Source organism: Solanum dulcamara, chromosome 11, assembly GCF_947179165.1.
Source record: "Solanum dulcamara chromosome 11, daSolDulc1.2, whole genome shotgun sequence".
Taxonomy (NCBI): Eukaryota; Viridiplantae; Streptophyta; class Magnoliopsida; order Solanales; family Solanaceae; genus Solanum; species Solanum dulcamara.
Window position 1 is genome coordinate 48,093,913 of NC_077247.1, and position 18,819 is coordinate 48,112,731.

General features: G+C 32.7%; 3 protein-coding genes across 3 annotated transcripts; 2 read left to right on the forward strand and 1 right to left on the reverse strand.

Moving 5' to 3' along the window:
- The first annotated feature begins 5,933 nt into the window (after positions 1 to 5,933).
- Positions 5,934 to 9,315, forward strand: LOC129874300 (uncharacterized). The gene is made up of 3 exons (XM_055949560.1): positions 5,934 to 8,001; positions 8,218 to 8,308; positions 8,926 to 9,315. The coding sequence occupies exons 1-3, from the start codon at positions 6,061 to 6,063 to the stop codon at positions 9,114 to 9,116; spliced, it is 2,223 nt and encodes a 740-aa protein (XP_055805535.1). The 5' UTR covers positions 5,934 to 6,060; the 3' UTR covers positions 9,117 to 9,315.
- Positions 9,316 to 10,163: 848 nt separating this feature from the next.
- Positions 10,164 to 12,359, reverse strand: LOC129874338 (CBS domain-containing protein CBSX5-like). The gene is made up of 2 exons (XM_055949599.1): positions 11,867 to 12,359; positions 10,164 to 11,162 (listed from the first exon to the last, which is right to left on the reverse strand). Exons 1-2 carry the CDS (start codon positions 12,214 to 12,216, stop codon positions 10,298 to 10,300), a joined length of 1,215 nt encoding a protein of 404 aa, XP_055805574.1. The 5' UTR covers positions 12,217 to 12,359; the 3' UTR covers positions 10,164 to 10,297.
- A 2,965-nt stretch (positions 12,360 to 15,324) lies between these two features.
- LOC129872670 (zinc finger BED domain-containing protein RICESLEEPER 2-like) lies at positions 15,325 to 17,008 on the forward strand. Its single transcript, XM_055947600.1, has 5 exons — positions 15,325 to 15,430; positions 15,513 to 15,568; positions 15,683 to 16,193; positions 16,280 to 16,583; positions 16,678 to 17,008. The coding sequence occupies exons 1-5, from the start codon at positions 15,325 to 15,327 to the stop codon at positions 17,006 to 17,008; spliced, it is 1,308 nt and encodes a 435-aa protein (XP_055803575.1).
- The last annotated feature ends 1,811 nt before the right edge of the window (positions 17,009 to 18,819 follow it).

Consider the following 18,819-nt stretch of genomic DNA (forward strand, 5'->3'; position numbering starts at 1 on the left):
GATATTAATTTACTTTGCGTGATTTATGAAACTGACATTTAATTTGATATCTTTTCCCTTTTTAGCGCAACAGTAAATAAGGTAATGTATTAACGAGTTATGTATCGGACAATATAGTGATGTATCCGAAATATATCAATTTTAAGGGATTTTTGTAATTTAAAAAAGAGTAAGAATAAAATGTAATCAACTCTTAATACTGTGTGATTTAGGTAAGTTATACAAAAAAATAATGTTTGGTTTCATTATGTGTGACATTTTCATTTTAGTCTATTAAAGAAGATAGTAATATATTTTTCCTTTTTTTATGTTACATATATTTTTGTTCATTTGATAACATGAACAATTAGGGAGTCCGCGATATTATTTGGAGAAATTTTTTTCACCACACGTTTGTTAAAAAAAATTAAATTAATATGAAATGAAGGAAGTATTATTTTAAAATTTTATTATAAAAATTTTGGCATAATATATAAATATGTCTTTTAACTTGATTTCATTTCGTATTTTTGCTCTTCAATTTGGAGTGCACACAATTAGATACACACGTCATACTTGATAATTCTCGTGAGTACATTCGAACTGATTTGTTTATATCACCTAGAATATATGTGTCTACTTATTTAATTTTATGTAAATTTAAGTATTTACTTGTCCACATTCAAAATTAAAGGATATATATATTAATCGAGGTCGAATTATATCATGGCAATTGTTATTAAAATTTTGAGAAATTCAACAGATAAACATGTCTAATTGTGGTGCTAAAGTCTTCTAGAATTATAACAGGTCAAATTATATCATGCCAATGGTTGGTAAAGAGAATTTAAAATTAACTTATCGGTACTAAATCTAATAGTGGTGCTAAAGTCTTCTAGAATATTCATATTTTTAACTTTCTTAGAAATTTTATAGTATCATTTTTCCAAACTTCATTTTTCTGTAATTTAAATATGTCTGCCCTTTTTCTAACATTTTTTTCCAAACGATAATATTATACAATCGTTTGGTTGGGACGAAGTTATATTTAAATTAATTATCCTAAGATAAGTTATTTCGATATAAGTTATTTCATCATATAGATTAGAGAACTTATCCCATCACTAAGAAGTCGTTGGTGTAAAATATATGGTATAATAATACCAGGGATAAAATGCAGGACTATTTCATCCTGAGTTTAGTTGGAGGTATTAGACAGTCCTAAAATTATTTATCTCATCATTTATACATTAGTGATAAGATAAATATTTTATATACATGATGAAATAACTTATCGCGGAATAATTTATTCCGGAATAATTAATTTCGAGATAACTTATTTTCAACCAGACGACCCCTTAAGATATAAATGGTGGATAAATAATCACATGACTATCTAATGCTTTCAACCAAACACAAGATAAAATAAGGTAAAGAATCATCAGTTACAATCCAATTGACGAATCCGTTGGATTTAACTTTTGCAAAAAAAAAAAAAAAACCTCAAATTTATTATCAAGAAATTCTTGGGTCTCAGAACAACGTAAATCGTGATCTCTATGTTTTTTTTTCTAAAAAAAATTTATTACTGCTCAAAAATGAACCATCATAAATACCACCAATGGGAATTTTTTTAGCTTTTTTCCTTTTATCCTTTTGATATAAGAAATATCATGTTCGATTAATCGGTATTTATATAAGAAGGGCCACACTAAAAAGGGAAAGATATTTTTATATTCTTAGCTCTTAAAAAAAAAAAAAAAAAACTCCAGTAGGGTGTGTTTGGGTTTGGGTGGTTTTTTTTTTTTTCTTGGGTGGGGGTTGGGGCGTGGGGAAGGGGGCCTTTGCCCCATTTTTATTTGCCTTTAATTTTTATCTCTTCAACCATTTTTAGATCGTAATATTTCATTCGTTCGCTCTTGAAAATGTGTATGTCCTACTAAGCATAAATTCAATTTTTAAGAATAAAAATCAAAGATCAATTCGTTTCAAAATTAAATCGTGCAATTAAATACCCTTTTTTATCTTATTTTTTATTCGATATTTAATATTTATTTTTAGGTTCGATTCATCCGAATTCACAATAGAAAATATCGCTTCAACTGTAAAGCATTTTTACCTAAGTTTTTTTTTTATAACCTAAATGAATGCACCGGAAAATTGTGAATGAATTGATTACTTGGATGATGAAAGATAGGAAAAAGATATTATAAATGGTGGGTCATTATCATATATAGAGATAATGAAGCTTAATGATATGGGAATATATATTGTGGGGTTTGATGTCAATATCAACAGGCAAACATATGATATATAAAAAACATTATCTTTTTATCTTTCAATATCACTATCCCACAAACACTATGCAATCAAATTAAGATAAGGACATAGATGCAATTGTCTATTTCTTGAAATATAACATCATACAACTGTTGTATGATAACTATTTTATTACAATCCACTTCCAATAAGTTTTACTTTTTTTTCTTTTTGGAATTTTCCTTAGTTAGTTGTTTCCAATAAAACAATTGGAAGCTATTGTCCTCCTGTTTTGCACCATTTTAATTTGGTGCAGCAATTCAAGAGTGATACTAGTAGTTGGAATTTAAATATAAATTGACTATTTGGGGATTTATCTTTCAAACCAAAAAAGAAGAAAAAAAATGAATTCTCAATGTTACACAATTCATTTTCCTATTTGATTAAGGTATTTCTAGTTTAAGAATCTCTCAATATTTTAATTTGATTTCTTTAAGGTTGAGCATATTGAAATTATACCATGTTTGGTTGGAAGATGGTGTAAAAACTAGGGTCGTTTAGCAGCTAGTTAGAGTTATACAAATATTAATAATATATAAATTAGTTATGAGAGAATTTATACATTATTTTATACAGGTATTAATTATTCATATAGTAGTTATTTCACCTTTTATTGTATATAAAATTGTACATAATTTCCCTCACAACTTATACATATATTAGTTGGCGGGTTCTAAATTTCAAACCAAGACCATATTAGTTTTATACATAAATAATTTACCTTTAAACCAGCTACCAGATGACCCTTAAAAACTTGTCCACACTGAGTGTTTACAATAAACCATTGGAGTCATGACATATGTTTGAACATCAACTTTCTTTCACTCATCCACATTCAATTTATGTTATTTTCACCTTATTATAATTTGATGTAAATATTCCGTACAGATATATTTTTTTTAATCAAAAGATGGGTTTAGGTGGAAGGAAAGATATAAGGGGATTAGTTGAAGCATTAAAATAGAATTAGGTATTTATAGGTGAAGAAGTGAAATAGGTTTTTTATTTTGCTTTTATAATTTTGAAAAGATTTAAAAGAGCCAAATAGTACTGAGTGAAAATAGCAAAAGTAGATATTCCTTCATTGGTTACATAAAGGTAAAAAGATATATTAAAACAACTAAAATTAATATAATATTTTTTTACAGAGTTAATGTATACGGGGGCGGAGCCGCACACGATTGACATCCCTTCATCGGAAAAATTATACTTTTTAGCTAAGTAAAATTATTTTTTTATATATATATATTACATATTGACTTCTTCGTGATTGTACATCTTTAAATTTTAACATTTCTTAATTAAAATTTTGAATCTGCCACTAAATATATATAATACAATTTCGAAAAAAGAAACCTTTAATTGTGATACTATATTGGTTAATGTGATTTGAAGATTTGCGGAAAATTGAAGAGGTAATCATACAAACAGTGAAAGGGCATGGGTATGGCTAGCTCAAAAAATTGACATTTTGGTCCTTTTTGATTTTTACCAATCAAAATCCAACGCCTAGAAAAGTTACATAAGTGTCCAAAAGGAACAATCAAAATTATTCTAGAAATAAAAAGATCAATTCAAGATTTCAATTATATACGTTTTCAATGGGCCAATCCAGTTGTCATAAAATAATAGTAATTTTAATTATGGTGCCATTATCCATGGGGTTCCTAGTTAAGTAGGTAACATTCAGCAGAACCCAACAACAAAAAAATAAATGACATTTACAATTGTACATTGACGTTTGCAAAATTCTTTAGATGATCAAGAACGGTGGTTGAATTAATGCAACAGGTGATATCCTTATGAAATATCAAGAATTGGTTCACTTTGTTGATATTTTTTCAGTTGAGTTCGTTACAACGGACTTATCTAGTATAGTTTATATTTTTTAAGTGTATACCCAAAGTGCAACATCATGTCGATCAGTATGACTTGCTCTACAAGCAAGCTAGATCAAATATAGTATTAATGAGATAGTGCACCTACATGAGATACTAGCATCTATGTGTGGTTTACATTTTGATTTTAATTGGTGTGACCAACCCACAAAACGAATATTTTGAAAATTAAAAGAGGCTAAGTGACTCTCGAAAACATTGATGCCTCACGTTAAGAAAAATGACATAAATAAAATCATTATTTGATTTTCATTATTTGCTAATTGATAATTTCTAGTCAATGTGTCGCAAGTGACTTCTCGAAGAATAAGTTCCGATTGCTCTTGTTGATACAGTTTCATATTTTTAGACAGTTTCGTATTTTACTGATCCCATTTTACCTTTTCTTCTTCTCTACCATTCAAGAGATTCAACAAATTAATATAGTACTAAATTTAATGAGTTAAACTAAAATTAAAAAAAAATAAAATATGTTTTATAAGATAACTATTTGCTTTAAAATCGAAAATGAATTTGATACAATTCACTAAAATTTAAGAAATGATCAAATTGAATTTTTTTTTAATTTAAAACAATAAAAATTCAACGTCAGAATATGGCTTTCAAATTTAGTTTTGTATTAGTTGATGCTGCCAAAGAAATTGACAACATCATACTCAAAAAAAAGAAGAAACTCATAGAATGACGAAGACGAAAAAACTCATAGAATGACAAAGACAAATGAAGTTTTTGCGCATTTTCGTTAATCCATGAACAGATTGGCACTGTGATTGCTTCATATAGTATTAATATTAGCCTCAAGCTAGTCCAGCACGGAAAATTCAAGGGACAACCACCTTTGACGTATTTATGGGCCTTTATATTTTATCAAAAACTATTGGACAGCGGCCTTGACTAATTGGGCCTTTCTACAAAGCCCGTGTGTCTTGGGTTCTCCCATAGGCTCCCTAGTGGGTATGACACCGTTATTTTGGGATAGCTAGTGATATAAAAACGGTTTGGATTGACTTATTTTATATTGTTTCTAAGTATTTTTATAGTATTTGGGTAAAATTAAAAAATATTTTTAAGCATTTATTTTTAAATTAAAATAAAAGAATAAGTCATGAGTTAGAAATCCTAACTTATGAAGCCAAAAGCAGTAAGCAAATCTAAACAGGCTCATATACCTTTTGAACATCTAGTTTATTAAACATGACCGAAATATACAATACATAATATATTCGGTTGTATGTGATATGTATATGTTGTATATATATATGTGTATAATAATTTAAAATATACGCTTATACACAATGTATATATACATATATATGTTATATTTATAGATATGTATATCATATGTACATATATTAGTATAAAATATACAATGTGTACATATTAGGTTGTAATTCATCCAAAAAAAAATTCAATGCTACTTCTTGCACGCCTCATAAGGCGAAATGAAACATATTTTATTCCTTCAATGTCTTTCATCCGAATTCACATTAAAAAAAAAATATTTTGTAATAAAAGATTTCTTATTAAAAATTTTCAAAATTTGAAATCTAAAATTTTAATCAAAAATGAAAATATAGTTTACTTTTCACCATAACCTAGGAGAGATTTAGTTTTTAAGGTGGAGATAAAGGAAAATTAATTGATTAAGAGAGTGTATTTTGGTAGACATAAATGTAATGTAAAAAATTGATTTGATAGACACAAGTACCCCTATCCACTATCGTATTCACAAAAATGCCTTTCTGCACCAGAAACAGGGTGATGCCACCAAACTCTCAGTTCAGGTCCTTCAGCTTTCAGCTGAGAAAAAACAGAGAGATTTGATTAATTTCATAATAATCTTCAATTTAATCAATGCTAAAAAATGAATACCCTTATCACAAAAAGATTCAATCTTCAAATTTTCCCTCAAAATTTTCTCTTTCACTTTCCACAACTTTCCAAGAAAACCCCACATCACACTCATCCGTTTCCAAGAAAATTTCCTTCTACTGCCAAGACTCTAACTTTCTGCTCTGTTACAGCTTCTGAGTCATTATCTTCTGGTGGTTGGGATGACCCAAGTTTCATTGGTGATCCAATTAACCCAGGTGAGTCCAAGTCCAACCAGCTTCACAATTTTCTTAATAAACTAGGAATTAATGATAAAAAGTTTGTCTTTGTGTACCTCTTGGGGTTTGTTTGTGCTTTGGCTATTTCAAGGATGAAAGTTTCCTCAATTATAGCAATTCCTGGTTGTGTTATTGTTTTTGCACTTGGGTTTTCATTTGGGGTTTTTAATGGTGGTAAAATGAGCATAGATGGTAAGAAGAGATTACATCAAGATCAGATTTTTAAAGATTTTATCGAGAAACTAAGGAATTTGGTGGAATTTCTTAATGGATTTGATGTGGAGATTGGTAATTTGAAGAAGGGTGTTAGAAAAGGTATTGAGTATAATCAAATTACTGTGGAAGATTTGCAAAGTTTTGACAAGAGTTTGGAATCTATAAACTTTTCTGCTGTCAATGCCAGAAAGGTTATAGAAGGTTGTATTGAAAGTTTGTCATTTGAGGGCCAAGAAATGGAAAGAAATTTCAATCAAAAGTCAGGTAAGAAGAAGAAGGAGCCAGGCAAATATGGCTTTTACTTCTCTCAGATTGCTGCAGGTTTGTTTCAAACAAAGTCGGGTTCAAAGTCTAGTAAAATGAAAGAACATGGTGAGAGTGAGTTGATGGACAGAAAGATGAATGGCTCTAAGGAAGGGAATATCTTGAGTTCTGCTACTAAAGAAAGACATTTGAATTTTGATATGGATCTTGACGGCATTAGTGGCACTTCAAGGCACAGTTTTGATGATGATGCAATTAGACCAGACAGAGTGGGTGAGACATTTGGAAAGGCTAGCAGAATGAATGTAGTTTCTGATGGAAATTTGAATTCTACTGAGATGGATAGTAACACTGTTAAATCAGTTTTCAACAGAGAAGAATATAGTTATCAGACAAGCAGAGTACAATTTATGAGGAACCAACAGGTATCTCATAGAATGAGTCATCCTAGTAAATTTGAGTATTGGGCATCTGATGATGGTTTAGTTGATTCTATGGATTTTAGCATCGGTATGGAGCAAAGTAAAACTGAAGCATCTTCGTTGCATGAAAAGGAGGTGGAGAAAAGAGTAAGTAGCCATTTTGGTGGAAAAGAAAATGATGAAGACACTTACAGGCATTTTTTTGGAGAGGAGATGAGAAATTATGAAAAAGAACCCTCCATGGCTAGAGATGAGGCCGCAAATGAATTTGAATTTGGTCACTCTCCATCCTCAGCAGGTTACATAGATTTGCAATTCAATAAGTACCTTACCGAGGCTAATTTTTTAGTAAAAGAAGCAAAGGACTGTTTAAGGAGGCAAGATGGTGACAAGCATGCTGAGAACGCGTTTTACGAGTCTGCCATATTACTCTCAAAAGCTATAGATATCCGGCCCATGAGTTTATTGGCTGTGGGACAGTTGGGAAATACTTATCTTCTTCATGGAGAACTTAAGTTAAGGATCAGCCAGGATTTGAGAGCTTTACTAACTGATGTTGTATCAGTAAATAAACGGACTAAAATACGTGATGCACTAGATGATACGGTTCCAAGGGAAGACAAAATTACATCTTATCTTGTAAATGTCTGTGAAGAGTGTGAAGAACTACTTATTAAGGCAGGAAGACAGTATAGGTTGGCCTTGTCGATTGATGGGAATGATGTGAGAGCCTTGTATAATTGGGGGATTGCTCTCTCGTTGCGTGGGCAGTTGATTGCAGACATTGGACCTGTAAGCATCTTTCTTAAGATTTCTAGGTTTAATTTCAGTAATTTTCTTTGTTCTGGTGGTTTGAACTGACTACTGTGAAATGAGATTAATATCTCATATTATGGACTAATTTCAAATAGCATTGCTTAGCAGTTTTCTTCTCTCTCTAAAGCTACTAGATTGTTTGGAAACTTTTTCTATCCCTTTCATAGTCAATGTTGTTCTGCCAAATTCCAGGGTGCTGCACGTGATGCCGACAAAGTTTTCTTGGCTGCAATTGATAAGTTTGATGCAATGATGTCCAGAGGCAATGTATATGAACCTGATGGTATGAGAAATAACTATTCTTCTATACTGTAGTTTAATGTCTTTTATGTGTACTAATCCATGGTGTCTTTCCTTTTTTTTCTTTGTATTTTAATAAGAGAAGTAGGAAGAAGTATCATACCATAACTGTTGAGAATCCTGGGCTTATAATCATTCCAGCAATGACCATTGTTTAACTCTTTTCTTCTTCTTCTTCCTCTCTTTTGCGGTGGAGCTACAAGAAATCTATTAACAATAATAAAGGAGCTTTCCCGCCCACTTCTTTCGTCGTAAGTTATGTTTTGATTATTAACTAATGAAAGGAGAAAGTTGGTGTCATCTCGAGGCCAGCTGCTTTGCTAAAAGCTGAACTGGTAAAACTGATGTGTTATCTTTGGTGAACTTGAAGTTGGAGAATTACAAATGAACTAGGATGAGCGTGTGGAAAGCAAATATCAAACCCCCTCCCCCCTCCTCGCATGTATGCTGCTCGTTGTTTTTATGATAAAAGTATTGAGCTGATCATTATGTAGCTAGACTTTAATGGATGACTAGCATCAGCATCATTAATATGGAGTTATTTTGCAAAGGAGAAGGATTACTTAACATGTGGACTTACGACAAATTTTCTTTGTACAGCTCTTTTCAGATGGGCCACAGCATTGCAGCATAGATCTCGCTTACGACCTAGAACAAGTAGAGAGAAGGTGAAGTTATTGCAGCAGGCTCAGAGGTTATATAAAGATGCCCTTCATATGGACTCCGATAACCTTCAAGCGCAAAAGGCCTTGTCATCCTGCATATCTGAGCTCAAGTACTGGTATAGATAGTCATACGATGAATTTTATATCCTTCTTTTTCACCATTTGATAGTATCAAGCCCTTGCATAAGCCAAGCTTACAGATTTATAAGTACCATGTGGTTGAAATAATAAGCAGGAGCTTACTTAATACAAATTTGTCGTTCATCTGTCAAATATTAGACAAAATCAAAAATAAACTCAAGCTACATTGTCTTGATTACTACAAGAGTCAATTCCTCTACCTGCTCTATTTAGTCTTTACTTTTTGTCATATATATATATATATGTATCAGCCTTTTAAGTCAGTTTATATCTGCTAATGACAACTACTAGCTTCAGTTTTAAGGTGTATTCTACATATTTTAGTAGTTTCATTAGCAGCTGTAATTACACGGTTTTGTGGCAATTCTTTCGGATTTTGCATAATTGTTTTCACTTGTCTTTAATTTCAGTTTTTATTACTAACATAGCTAGCGGTATCATGAAAAGTTAGTACTTACTAAAATTGGGAATCAAAACTAACTCATGGTTACATATGGTCGAGGAATCCAATCAAATTGGGAACTTGTAGTATTTTGTTACGGATTTCCTTAGTAAAGCCAACAAACATGACACACACACAGAGTCCTGAAAACATGTCTTTTGGTTTTGGTTGTCACTTGCTGGTGTTTGTTATAAAAAGCTGGCATTAAGCACTTGTATTGTATGCCTTATTTTCCAAAATACAATGTAACTGACACTGGAATTATTCGGTGACTTGACATCATTCATAACATGCTAAAGGTGGTGATTTTCGTCTGTTTTTTGTCATTTTAATTTTTTTTATAGTGGCTGCATCCAAGCTAGTTGAGATACACCTCAACAATTGCCCAGGGTACTTGGTATCTCCTATCAGCTCGACTGTCTACGCAGAAAAATATTGCTAGTTTCTGGATAATTGGTTGAAAAAATATAGTCCACACAAAGTTTAGATTTTTTTTCTTATAATACACATTCACATCGAGCAAAAAGTCAAACGATAAATACTGAGATTTTCTCCCAAAAAAAAAAGAAAAAGAAAAAAGAGATAGATACTTGATAGTAGTTCAAACAAAATGTTTCCAATCACCACCAATAAATCTTCTGTTCATTCAAGAAAAATTTATGCATAGTCCATTTTTCAAAAAAACAATAAAATTAACACAATAAATATGGCATTTAATTGTGTGTTATTGCTTTGATGTATTATTCTCCCTTTCTGGTTTACGCTTCGCATTAGCAATACTCCTGAAAACTTCCAGAATTCCTTTAAATGTTACAACTCCGATCAAATTATGTTCCGCATCCATGACCCAAATGGAATTAGCACGATGTGCAAGAGCTTGAATCATTACAGCTACCAATGAACTCCACGGATAACAAGTAATCGCCTCAGATCTTCTTGCTGAAGAATATCGTCCTAGCACAGTAACTTTGCTTGAGGCTGATTCATCATCTGATGAACAACTCGAAGCAGAAGATGATGATGAAGACAGTGAAAATTCTTCATCTATTAGTTCCACCATTGCCCCAAGTTTCTTATCTTGTAACCTCATCTTGACCAACTCGATCAAGTCCTCTGGAGGACCACCGTAATCAATATAAGTCATGAGATCACCAGCTGAAAGTGTCGCGATTGCTGCTGCAACGGTCTCATCACAATAGGCCAGAGTGAAGGGAGAGATTTCACCAATCAATCGGTTGTCTTCATCAACAACTGCAACTGAGCTCTGCTCAATGTACGCTCGAATAATGGTATCCAAGGAAGAAATTGCTGGGTCATGGTAGCTAACAGTCATCATGTCGTGATTAATGATGTTGAGTGATTCAATTGAAAAAGTGGGCATAGGAGAGAAGACTCCAATGGAGTTCAAAAGGAACCGGACAATGTCTTCCTGCATGAGCCAGCAGTATTCAACTCCGTTATGATTTGTGGGCCTCAGAGATGATGCTTTACTCAAAAGTTTTTTCCTCGAAGGTGTGCTGCTGTAGTTTTGAATTGGTATAACCAGATTCTGGGCGCCTTCAAGAATGTAATCTATTGCTTCCAGCAAGCTGAACAACAAAAGATAAGACATATGAGAACTCTGCCAATAACATCAAGCAATCAATCTTCAAGTAAATCATACGAAGTATGCTTAGTGCCCTAGAATCACTACATCTCTCTTGATCTCATTTATTATAGCTTATTGGGTTCACAGTTAAGACACATAAGTCATAACAAACACAAAACAAATGAGATCGCATCGATGACTTAGTGTTAGGGCCAGCCAATATTATCAACAACAAAATAGAGCAGATCTAGCTAGCATTTGGCCATGGTTTGCCAAATATTTTTGGCCAAGTCACTTTTGGATGAAGTTTCAATTGAATGAGCTCCACAAAGTAGAAAGCTAAATCAGAAAAGGGAAAAATTAACTGATGAAAAAAGTTAGGATCTTGAGTACAAAAAAAGGGTTTTTTTCCCTTTTCAGCATATTCTTTAGCACTATCTCCACACATTATCTTAAAATAGTACTAAATTCATTCTTAATTCTCCAGGCAACAGAAATCAAAAAACAAAGGATGAAAACTATTTGTTCTTACAAAAATATGAGAATAATAATTTTAAAAACAAGATAAAATGAGCTAAAAGGAGAATTGAAGCGGTAAGCTTCAAAGAAAATGTAATTGCAAAGCTAACAACACCAATATAATTTCTAATTATAATTGAATCTGGATTCAAAAGGGGAAAATGCGAAAGAGATCTCCATAATTACCTTGAATTTGGATCCAAATGCCTGACGATGGAATTCCCTTTAGGCAAAATCTGTTTCACAGGAGTCTGAAGAGCCTTTGAAGGATCAGCCAAATTCTCTTCCTTACAGAGGAAGCAAATCACATCAACCATACAGATCTTCCCAATACAGCGGCACACAGAATCTCCTCCTTCACCTTCTTCTACAACCTTCCTGGTATGGTCACAGCTCCAAACGCTTACATGAGTCTCGCCGTATTTTTTCAACGCCGTCAACGCCTCCGATACGGTGGCTTCCGCCGGAATAGGCTTTAACGGCGGCTTACCAAGGCACAGGTCAGATACCTCCCGATTCAAAAAACTTACTGCCATGCAAATGCGAATATTCGGTGGGGGATTTTTCAAAAAATGCCGATAAAAAAGAAAAGGAGATGTCGGCCGCAGAATTCTTTTCCGGGAAAATAGGACGGAAAATTTAGTTGGAGGTGAGTTAGAAATGTGAATTTAAAGCTGAAGATAAACGAGGATTCATGTATTTATAGGCGGTGACTACAGGCCATAGCCCGTGTGAGGTGACCTCCATTCATTTTTTTTCTAAAATAAAATAAAATATTACTTCTATTTTAATTTGTTTGACTTACTTTTTTTTAATAAAACTTACATAAATTTTATTAATTTTTAAATTAATTACTTAGATAAACTCTAGTTTTTAATATTACATATTTTAATAAATTTTGATGCGTCAAAATACATTCAGATACATGTATTTGTGATACATTGAGTCTAAACTATGTGTAATTTGCTCTAGATACATTATATGCAACTGAATCCGCATATACCTGAGATATATAACAAATCTCGCTCACATCCTTCACCTCTCTCCCGTCTCGCATGCACTCTCCTATGTATCTGATATTCCTGATACATGCGAATCATACATACAAATACAAATATTTAATGTGTATCAATAATGATTCGCATGTATTTGGGATACATAACAAATCTCACTTGTCTTTCTCCCTATTTTAGTGTATCTTTCTCGATATATGATAGAAAACTATTAATTAGTGGTAAGATACGTAATATTTTAAAAATATAAGTAATAATAGTATATATAACAATGAAGTATGTCTAATTATATAGTTTCTCCTTCTTTTAGCCCGGTTCAAAGAAACTCTTTCCCTTTTAGTAACTCTTCAATTTCAAATAACTAAATAATATGTTTAGGAGCACAAGATTAATAATTATTTTAAGATATTTAACATATCTTTAATTTAATATCATAAAATTAAAAAAAATTATATATTATATTAAATTATAATAAATCAAACAAATTAAAATAGACCGTTTATTTATATATAAAATGCATCTTTTGATAAATAAAAAAAAGAAGAAGAGAGAAATAGACGGACTCTAAGAGAAGGAAGGTTCTAGTGAGATTGAAACTGATACGTCGAATTTAAATGTATTTTTTTTGTTTTTTAATCTTGTCAAATCAAACTTACTTTAAAATAAAAATTACTGTATAATTTTGGTTTTATTTAGTACGAATTGGTGTTCACTTTAAAAAAAAAAAGTAACACTTAAATTTATATAAAATTAAATATTTTAAATTTATGTAAAATTGATTACGTAAATATACACATTCTAAATAAATAGAGTATATATTATCCCTTTCGTTTCTTTTTATTTATCTTATTCTATTAGAAGGATCAATAGTATTTGCATGTATCATTCATCGTAACTTGAACTATTAACCTTCTAGTTTAATGGTAGAGGTACTCAACCACAAACAATCATCACTTGTTGTTGAATTATTAACTATTGTGACTTAAAATAAATTAAAACAAATAAAGTATTTTTTGTGGAGGGCAAATTTGTGTGAATTAGTTACTAAGTAGGAATGCTCCCTCCTACATGTGAGACTAGTTACTAAGTAGGAATGCTCCCTCCGACATGTGAGAGTTCTTTTAGAACTGGTTACGAATATGAATCAACCAGATTGTACAGTGTCAACTATTAATTCAATGAAATTCAGTAGTTTTGATTTGAATTCTATACATATATAGGGTTGGGCATAAAATACCAAAAACCAAATTACCGAATCGAATCGACTATTTCGGTATTCGATAATTCGATATTCGATACCGAAATTCATATTTTGGTATTTCGATTTCGATATTCGGTATTTATAATTATACCGTTCGATATTCGGTATTTTCCGAATACCAAAATTAAATGAGTAAATGATCAGTAGTCCAATTCTGCAGCCCATTATATTCTGTTGGGCCGAAAGGAGTATATGGCCTAAAGGAGTAAAGAAAAGGCACATTGTCAAAATATTTATGTCCAGCCCAAATCTAAAATTCCTAACCTAAGTCTTAACTCTTAAGACCTTCACAAAATCAGTTCACAGCTTCAGTTGAGACCTTCAGTCCTTCACAGCTTCAGTGCTTCACTCCTTCACAATCACAACTCTATTTCTCTCCTCGGCCCTCGCCCTTCAGTCTTTCACAGATCACAAACTCAACAGTGCAATCGAGTAGCAGCAGAGGAAACAGAGGAAACAGAGAAAAGAAGAAGAAGAGAAAAAAAATTAAAAAGAGGATCAGAGAAGAAGAAAACAATTAGAGAAGAGAACTTACCTTGAAGAGAAGTCCCAGTTGTCGAAGAGCAGCGGAAAAGAAGTCTCACTAAAGTGCATGTTTCTCGCTTTTCTCACCTTTCTCAAAAACGCACACTTTTTCTCCATGGTCATGCTTCATGGAAGAAAAGCCCTATGTGCATTTTGCTTCTGCTACTCGCTTAAAGTGCTGAAGCAACCACTTTGGATAACACTGGGACAACAAAGGGGAAAGGAAGGGAATATTGGGCAACCTTTTGTTGTGAGATAGTGTGTTTAGTAGCGGCAAAGGGGCTTGTTATTGTTGACGAATATGTTATTCATCTGTGTAAGCTCTATTTCTCTACTCGCCCTTTGTCTGTTCCTTGTTTTTTAATCTTTTTGTGGAATTGTTACACAGGTTTAGCGCAAATTCTTCTATTAGAGGTGAGCAAGATCTGTTCTTTTTTGATTTTGTTTTACATTTTCAATTTATGTCTTATAACATTTGTAATCTCTTCTATGTTTAGATGGAAGATGAAACAAGTCGAACAACTAATGTTAGTGGAAGCGCACCTTTGGCTCTTACTGAGTCTCTTGATTCAACAGCGGAAGTTGAACAACGTTCAGTGATTGTGAAGAGGAAAGCTATAGAATCAAGATCTACTGCTTGACTGCATTATGATAAGCTCATAGAAGATGGAATTAATAAAGCAAAGTGCAAGCATTGTGGTAAAGTTCTCTTAGCCGATTCAACTAAAAATGGAACAAGTGGACTGAATAAACATTTGAAAACTTGTCCTAAAAATCCAAACAAGGTTAACACTTTCAATTCCAAGTATAAACAATCAAATTTAAATTTTCCATTAGAAGATGAAATGCGTGATGGGGCAATTTGGACTTTTGATCAAGAGGTATCTCGGAGGGCTTTAGTTGAGATGTTAATCCTTGATGAGCTTCCTTTTCGTTTTGTTGAAAAGGAAGGTTTTAAGAAGTTTATGAAAAAAAACTCAACCTTTATTCCGAGTTCCCTTCCGTAGAACAGTGACTAGGGATTGTTATGTAGTTTTTGGTGAAGAGGGACAAAAGTTTATGAAGTTTTTGAAAGAAACATCACCGAGAGTTTGTCTAACCACATACACATGGACTTTTATACAGAAAATAAATTATATGTGTTTGACAATATACTTTATTGATAGTGATTGACTCTTGTATAAACGAATTTTAAACTTTCAGGTTGTTACTAGTCATGAGGGTGACGAAATGGCCCGTTGTATTAGTAAGTGTTTGCTTGATTGGAAATTGGAGAAAATAATCACTATAACTGTAGATAATGCTTCTTCTAATGATGTCATGGTGAAAGAGTTACACAAACAAATGGTTAATTGGGGATCTAACATGAAGTATGGTAACCATCTTCACGTGAAATGTATGACTCATATTTTGAATCTTATTATGCAAGATGACATGAAAAAAGTTGGTCTATCTATCAAACGTGTTAGGCAAATGGTGAAATATGTTAGACAATTTGTCGTAAGGATTAGAAAATTTGCGGAATATTGTGAATTAAAAAATATAGACAGTAAAAAGTCATTATGTTTAAATGTCTCAACCCGGTCGAATTTGACCTACTTGATGTTGGATGCCGCACAATATTTTGAGAGTGCATTTGATAGGTTTGATCTTGAAGATGATGGATTATCAACTTATCTTGTTAATCGTGTTTGTGAAGATGAAAGTGTTGCAGGTGTACTTGAAAGTGATGATTGACAAAGGGTGAGAAATATGGTAATATTTCTTAAAGATTTTATGATCTAACTGACAAGGTTTCAGGTTCACTCTACGTCACTTCTAATGGTCACTTTGAAGATATAGTTGAGCTTTACAATTATTTAAGAGAGTGTATGAAAGACAATGATCCTTCTTTGGCAAAAATGAGAGAAAAAATGAAAGAAGAGTTTGTCAAGTATTGGGGTGCTCCAGAAAAAATGAATAAAGTGTTTTTTATTGCCTCTATCTTAGATCCTCGTAACAAACTAGAGTATGTTGGCGACGCACTTGAGGATATGCTTGGAGATGAAAAGGGGAGTGAAATAAAAGATGAAATGGTAACTTACATGAAATCTATGTTTGAAGAGTATGTAGCAAAATTCTCTAATGCATCTCGACGCTCATCTTCTCTCTCTGATTTATCGGGTCAGACATCGGATTTATCTATATCTAAACACTAGCACAAAATCAAAAAAAGTGAGAAATAGGATCCAAGTGAAGAGGAACAAACAAGATGGTACAGGTTTGGGTGGTAAGTCGGAGTTGGAAAAGTATCTTAGTGAAGAACTAGAGCCGAATGATGATGACGACAATTTTGATATCTTATCATGGTGGAAAGCTCATTCTCCTAGATATAAAATTCTTTTCGAGATGGCTCATGATGTGTTGGCAATTCCAATTTCTAGTGTGGCATCGGAATGTGCCTTTAGCACCGGGGGCCGTATTCTTGATTCATTTAGGAGCTCTTTGACCCCGAAATTAGTGCAAGCTGTTATTTGTCTTCAAGATTAGCGTCGAAATGAGCTTTATCCCATAAATGTTGAAGAAGATTTTAATGATCTTATGAAACTTGAACTTGGTATGTTTTTCAGTTTTTGTATTTTATTTTTATATTTTTTTACTTAGTTTAATTGTTGACACATTTTAAATTCTTTTTAGCTATGGATGATATTGATAGCTCAAAAGATTCCCTCGTTCTTGATTTGTAATCGCATATCAACATATCAACTTAGCATTGACTGCATTGTTCAAGATGAGAAACAGTGGAGTCATTGCACCAACTGATAGGACTGTGGTTGTGAGTATAGCTCATGGATTGAAGTTTACTCAGTTATGGATATTCTGAAGTTTACATGTGGAAGTGAAAGCAAATTTTGGATCAGTTATGGATGTTCTAAAGAGCTATTTGTTGAGAAAAAATTTCAAGCTATGATGTATTGATGTGTTCTCAGTTCAAACTGTTTCTTTTTGTATTGTGTCATTTCTTTAGTTCAGTAACTGAACTGTCAAAAGTATGGGGTTTTTTTTCACTTTATTTGAATGGTCTATTTTTCTACCTTTGCAAGTTTTCTTTCGAAATTTGGGGCAGGGTTATTTTTGTTAATCCAAGTAATAATATTATTAAATGCTACACACTCGTGGAATGATTCATGGGTTGCAAAAGATGAGCAGAAGTGGTTGGTTCAATTTCTTATTTTTTGTAATTATTTTATCCCCGGACCTTGTTTTGTCTATTAAATAGACGTTTCTTTTGCAGGTATGTCGCTCTACTTATGGTATTTGTGGTATTCTACATATCAACTGTCACGATCCAACTCCGTAGGCCGCCCAAACATACCCTAATCCCAAATTAGTCTTTTTAATCGAATAAACATATGTAGTGATTAGAAGAAATTACTAAATATATCATAAAAGTAGATATAGACACGAGGGTTGATAGACCGTCACAAAATACACAAAACCCAAACCATATATACAAAACCCACAATATAACTCTGTCTACAGACCTCTACAGATGATAGCATAGCCATATGACGGGACAGGGCCCCGTCGTACCCCTGACCAACATATTCAAATATACAGAGATAAAGTCAGTTCCAAAATACAAGCTCCGAACAAGGGAGCAATGTCAACGTCGCAATAAATATCCTAAACAGGTGGATCAGCAAATCGAACTTCGATACCTGAGGGCATGTAACGCAGCCCCCGAAGAAAGGGGGTCAGTACGAAAAATGTACCGAATATGTAAAGCATGAACTGTAATAAGTAAAACCATAATCTGAATAGTAGGTGCAGAAAACGAAATAAATGTTCAAAATTTCAAAATGCTTATCATAATCACAAATCATATATACAAAGACATATGCCATATCCGGCTCCATGTCATGGGACTCGGTGAACAAAACGTGGTCGCCCTCCTGTCATTGGCGCCACAGCATATTATAACACCAGAGTAGGGAATATCTCCGTAACAGATCATATCATATCAGATGGCCATATCAAATCATATCAAATCATATCAAATCATATGTGTACATGGCACAACATAACTCCGTGGCATAACATACACCACAACCCATGTACATGTCATACCTGCCCCCTCACGTCGGGGCACGACGAAAAATGCAGAGAAGTACGCTTGATAACATATCCTGGCCCAGGCTCAGTGAAAGAATGGTTACAGTATGCACGAGTAGAGTAGTGAGAAACTAAATGCAATTTAAAATATAAAATATTTATAGAGACTCAATAGCTTAATCCTGATGACAAGTCATATAAAAGAAACTGACCTATATTCATAGTACACTTCTTTCAGATGTCAC

What these genes read in the sequence shown, in the direction of transcription:
- LOC129874300 (XM_055949560.1), top strand. Translation starts at nt 6,061, where the DNA reads ATGAATACCCTTATCACAAAAAGATTCAATCTTCAAATTTTCCCTCAA. An exon ending in TGATTGCAGACATTGGACCT is followed by an intron (nt 8,002 to 8,217) that starts GTAAGCATCTTT and finishes GCCAAATTCCAG; the next exon opens with GGTGCTGCACGTGATGCCGA. An exon ending in CAATGTATATGAACCTGATG is followed by an intron (nt 8,309 to 8,925) that starts GTATGAGAAATA and finishes TTCTTTGTACAG; the next exon opens with CTCTTTTCAGATGGGCCACA.
- LOC129874338 (XM_055949599.1), bottom strand. Translation starts at nt 12,216, where the DNA reads ATGGCAGTAAGTTTTTTGAATCGGGAGGTATCTGACCTGTGCCTTGGT. An exon ending in CATTTGGATCCAAATTCAAG is followed by an intron (nt 11,163 to 11,866) that starts GTAATTATGGAG and finishes TTTGTTGTTCAG; the next exon opens with CTTGCTGGAAGCAATAGATT.
- LOC129872670 (XM_055947600.1), top strand. Translation starts at nt 15,325, where the DNA reads ATGCGTGATGGGGCAATTTGGACTTTTGATCAAGAGGTATCTCGGAGG. An exon ending in TGAAGATGAAAGTGTTGCAG is followed by an intron (nt 16,194 to 16,279) that starts GTGTACTTGAAA and finishes ACAAGGTTTCAG; the next exon opens with GTTCACTCTACGTCACTTCT. An exon ending in ATGAAATCTATGTTTGAAGA is followed by an intron (nt 16,584 to 16,677) that starts GTATGTAGCAAA and finishes TCTAAACACTAG; the next exon opens with CACAAAATCAAAAAAAGTGA.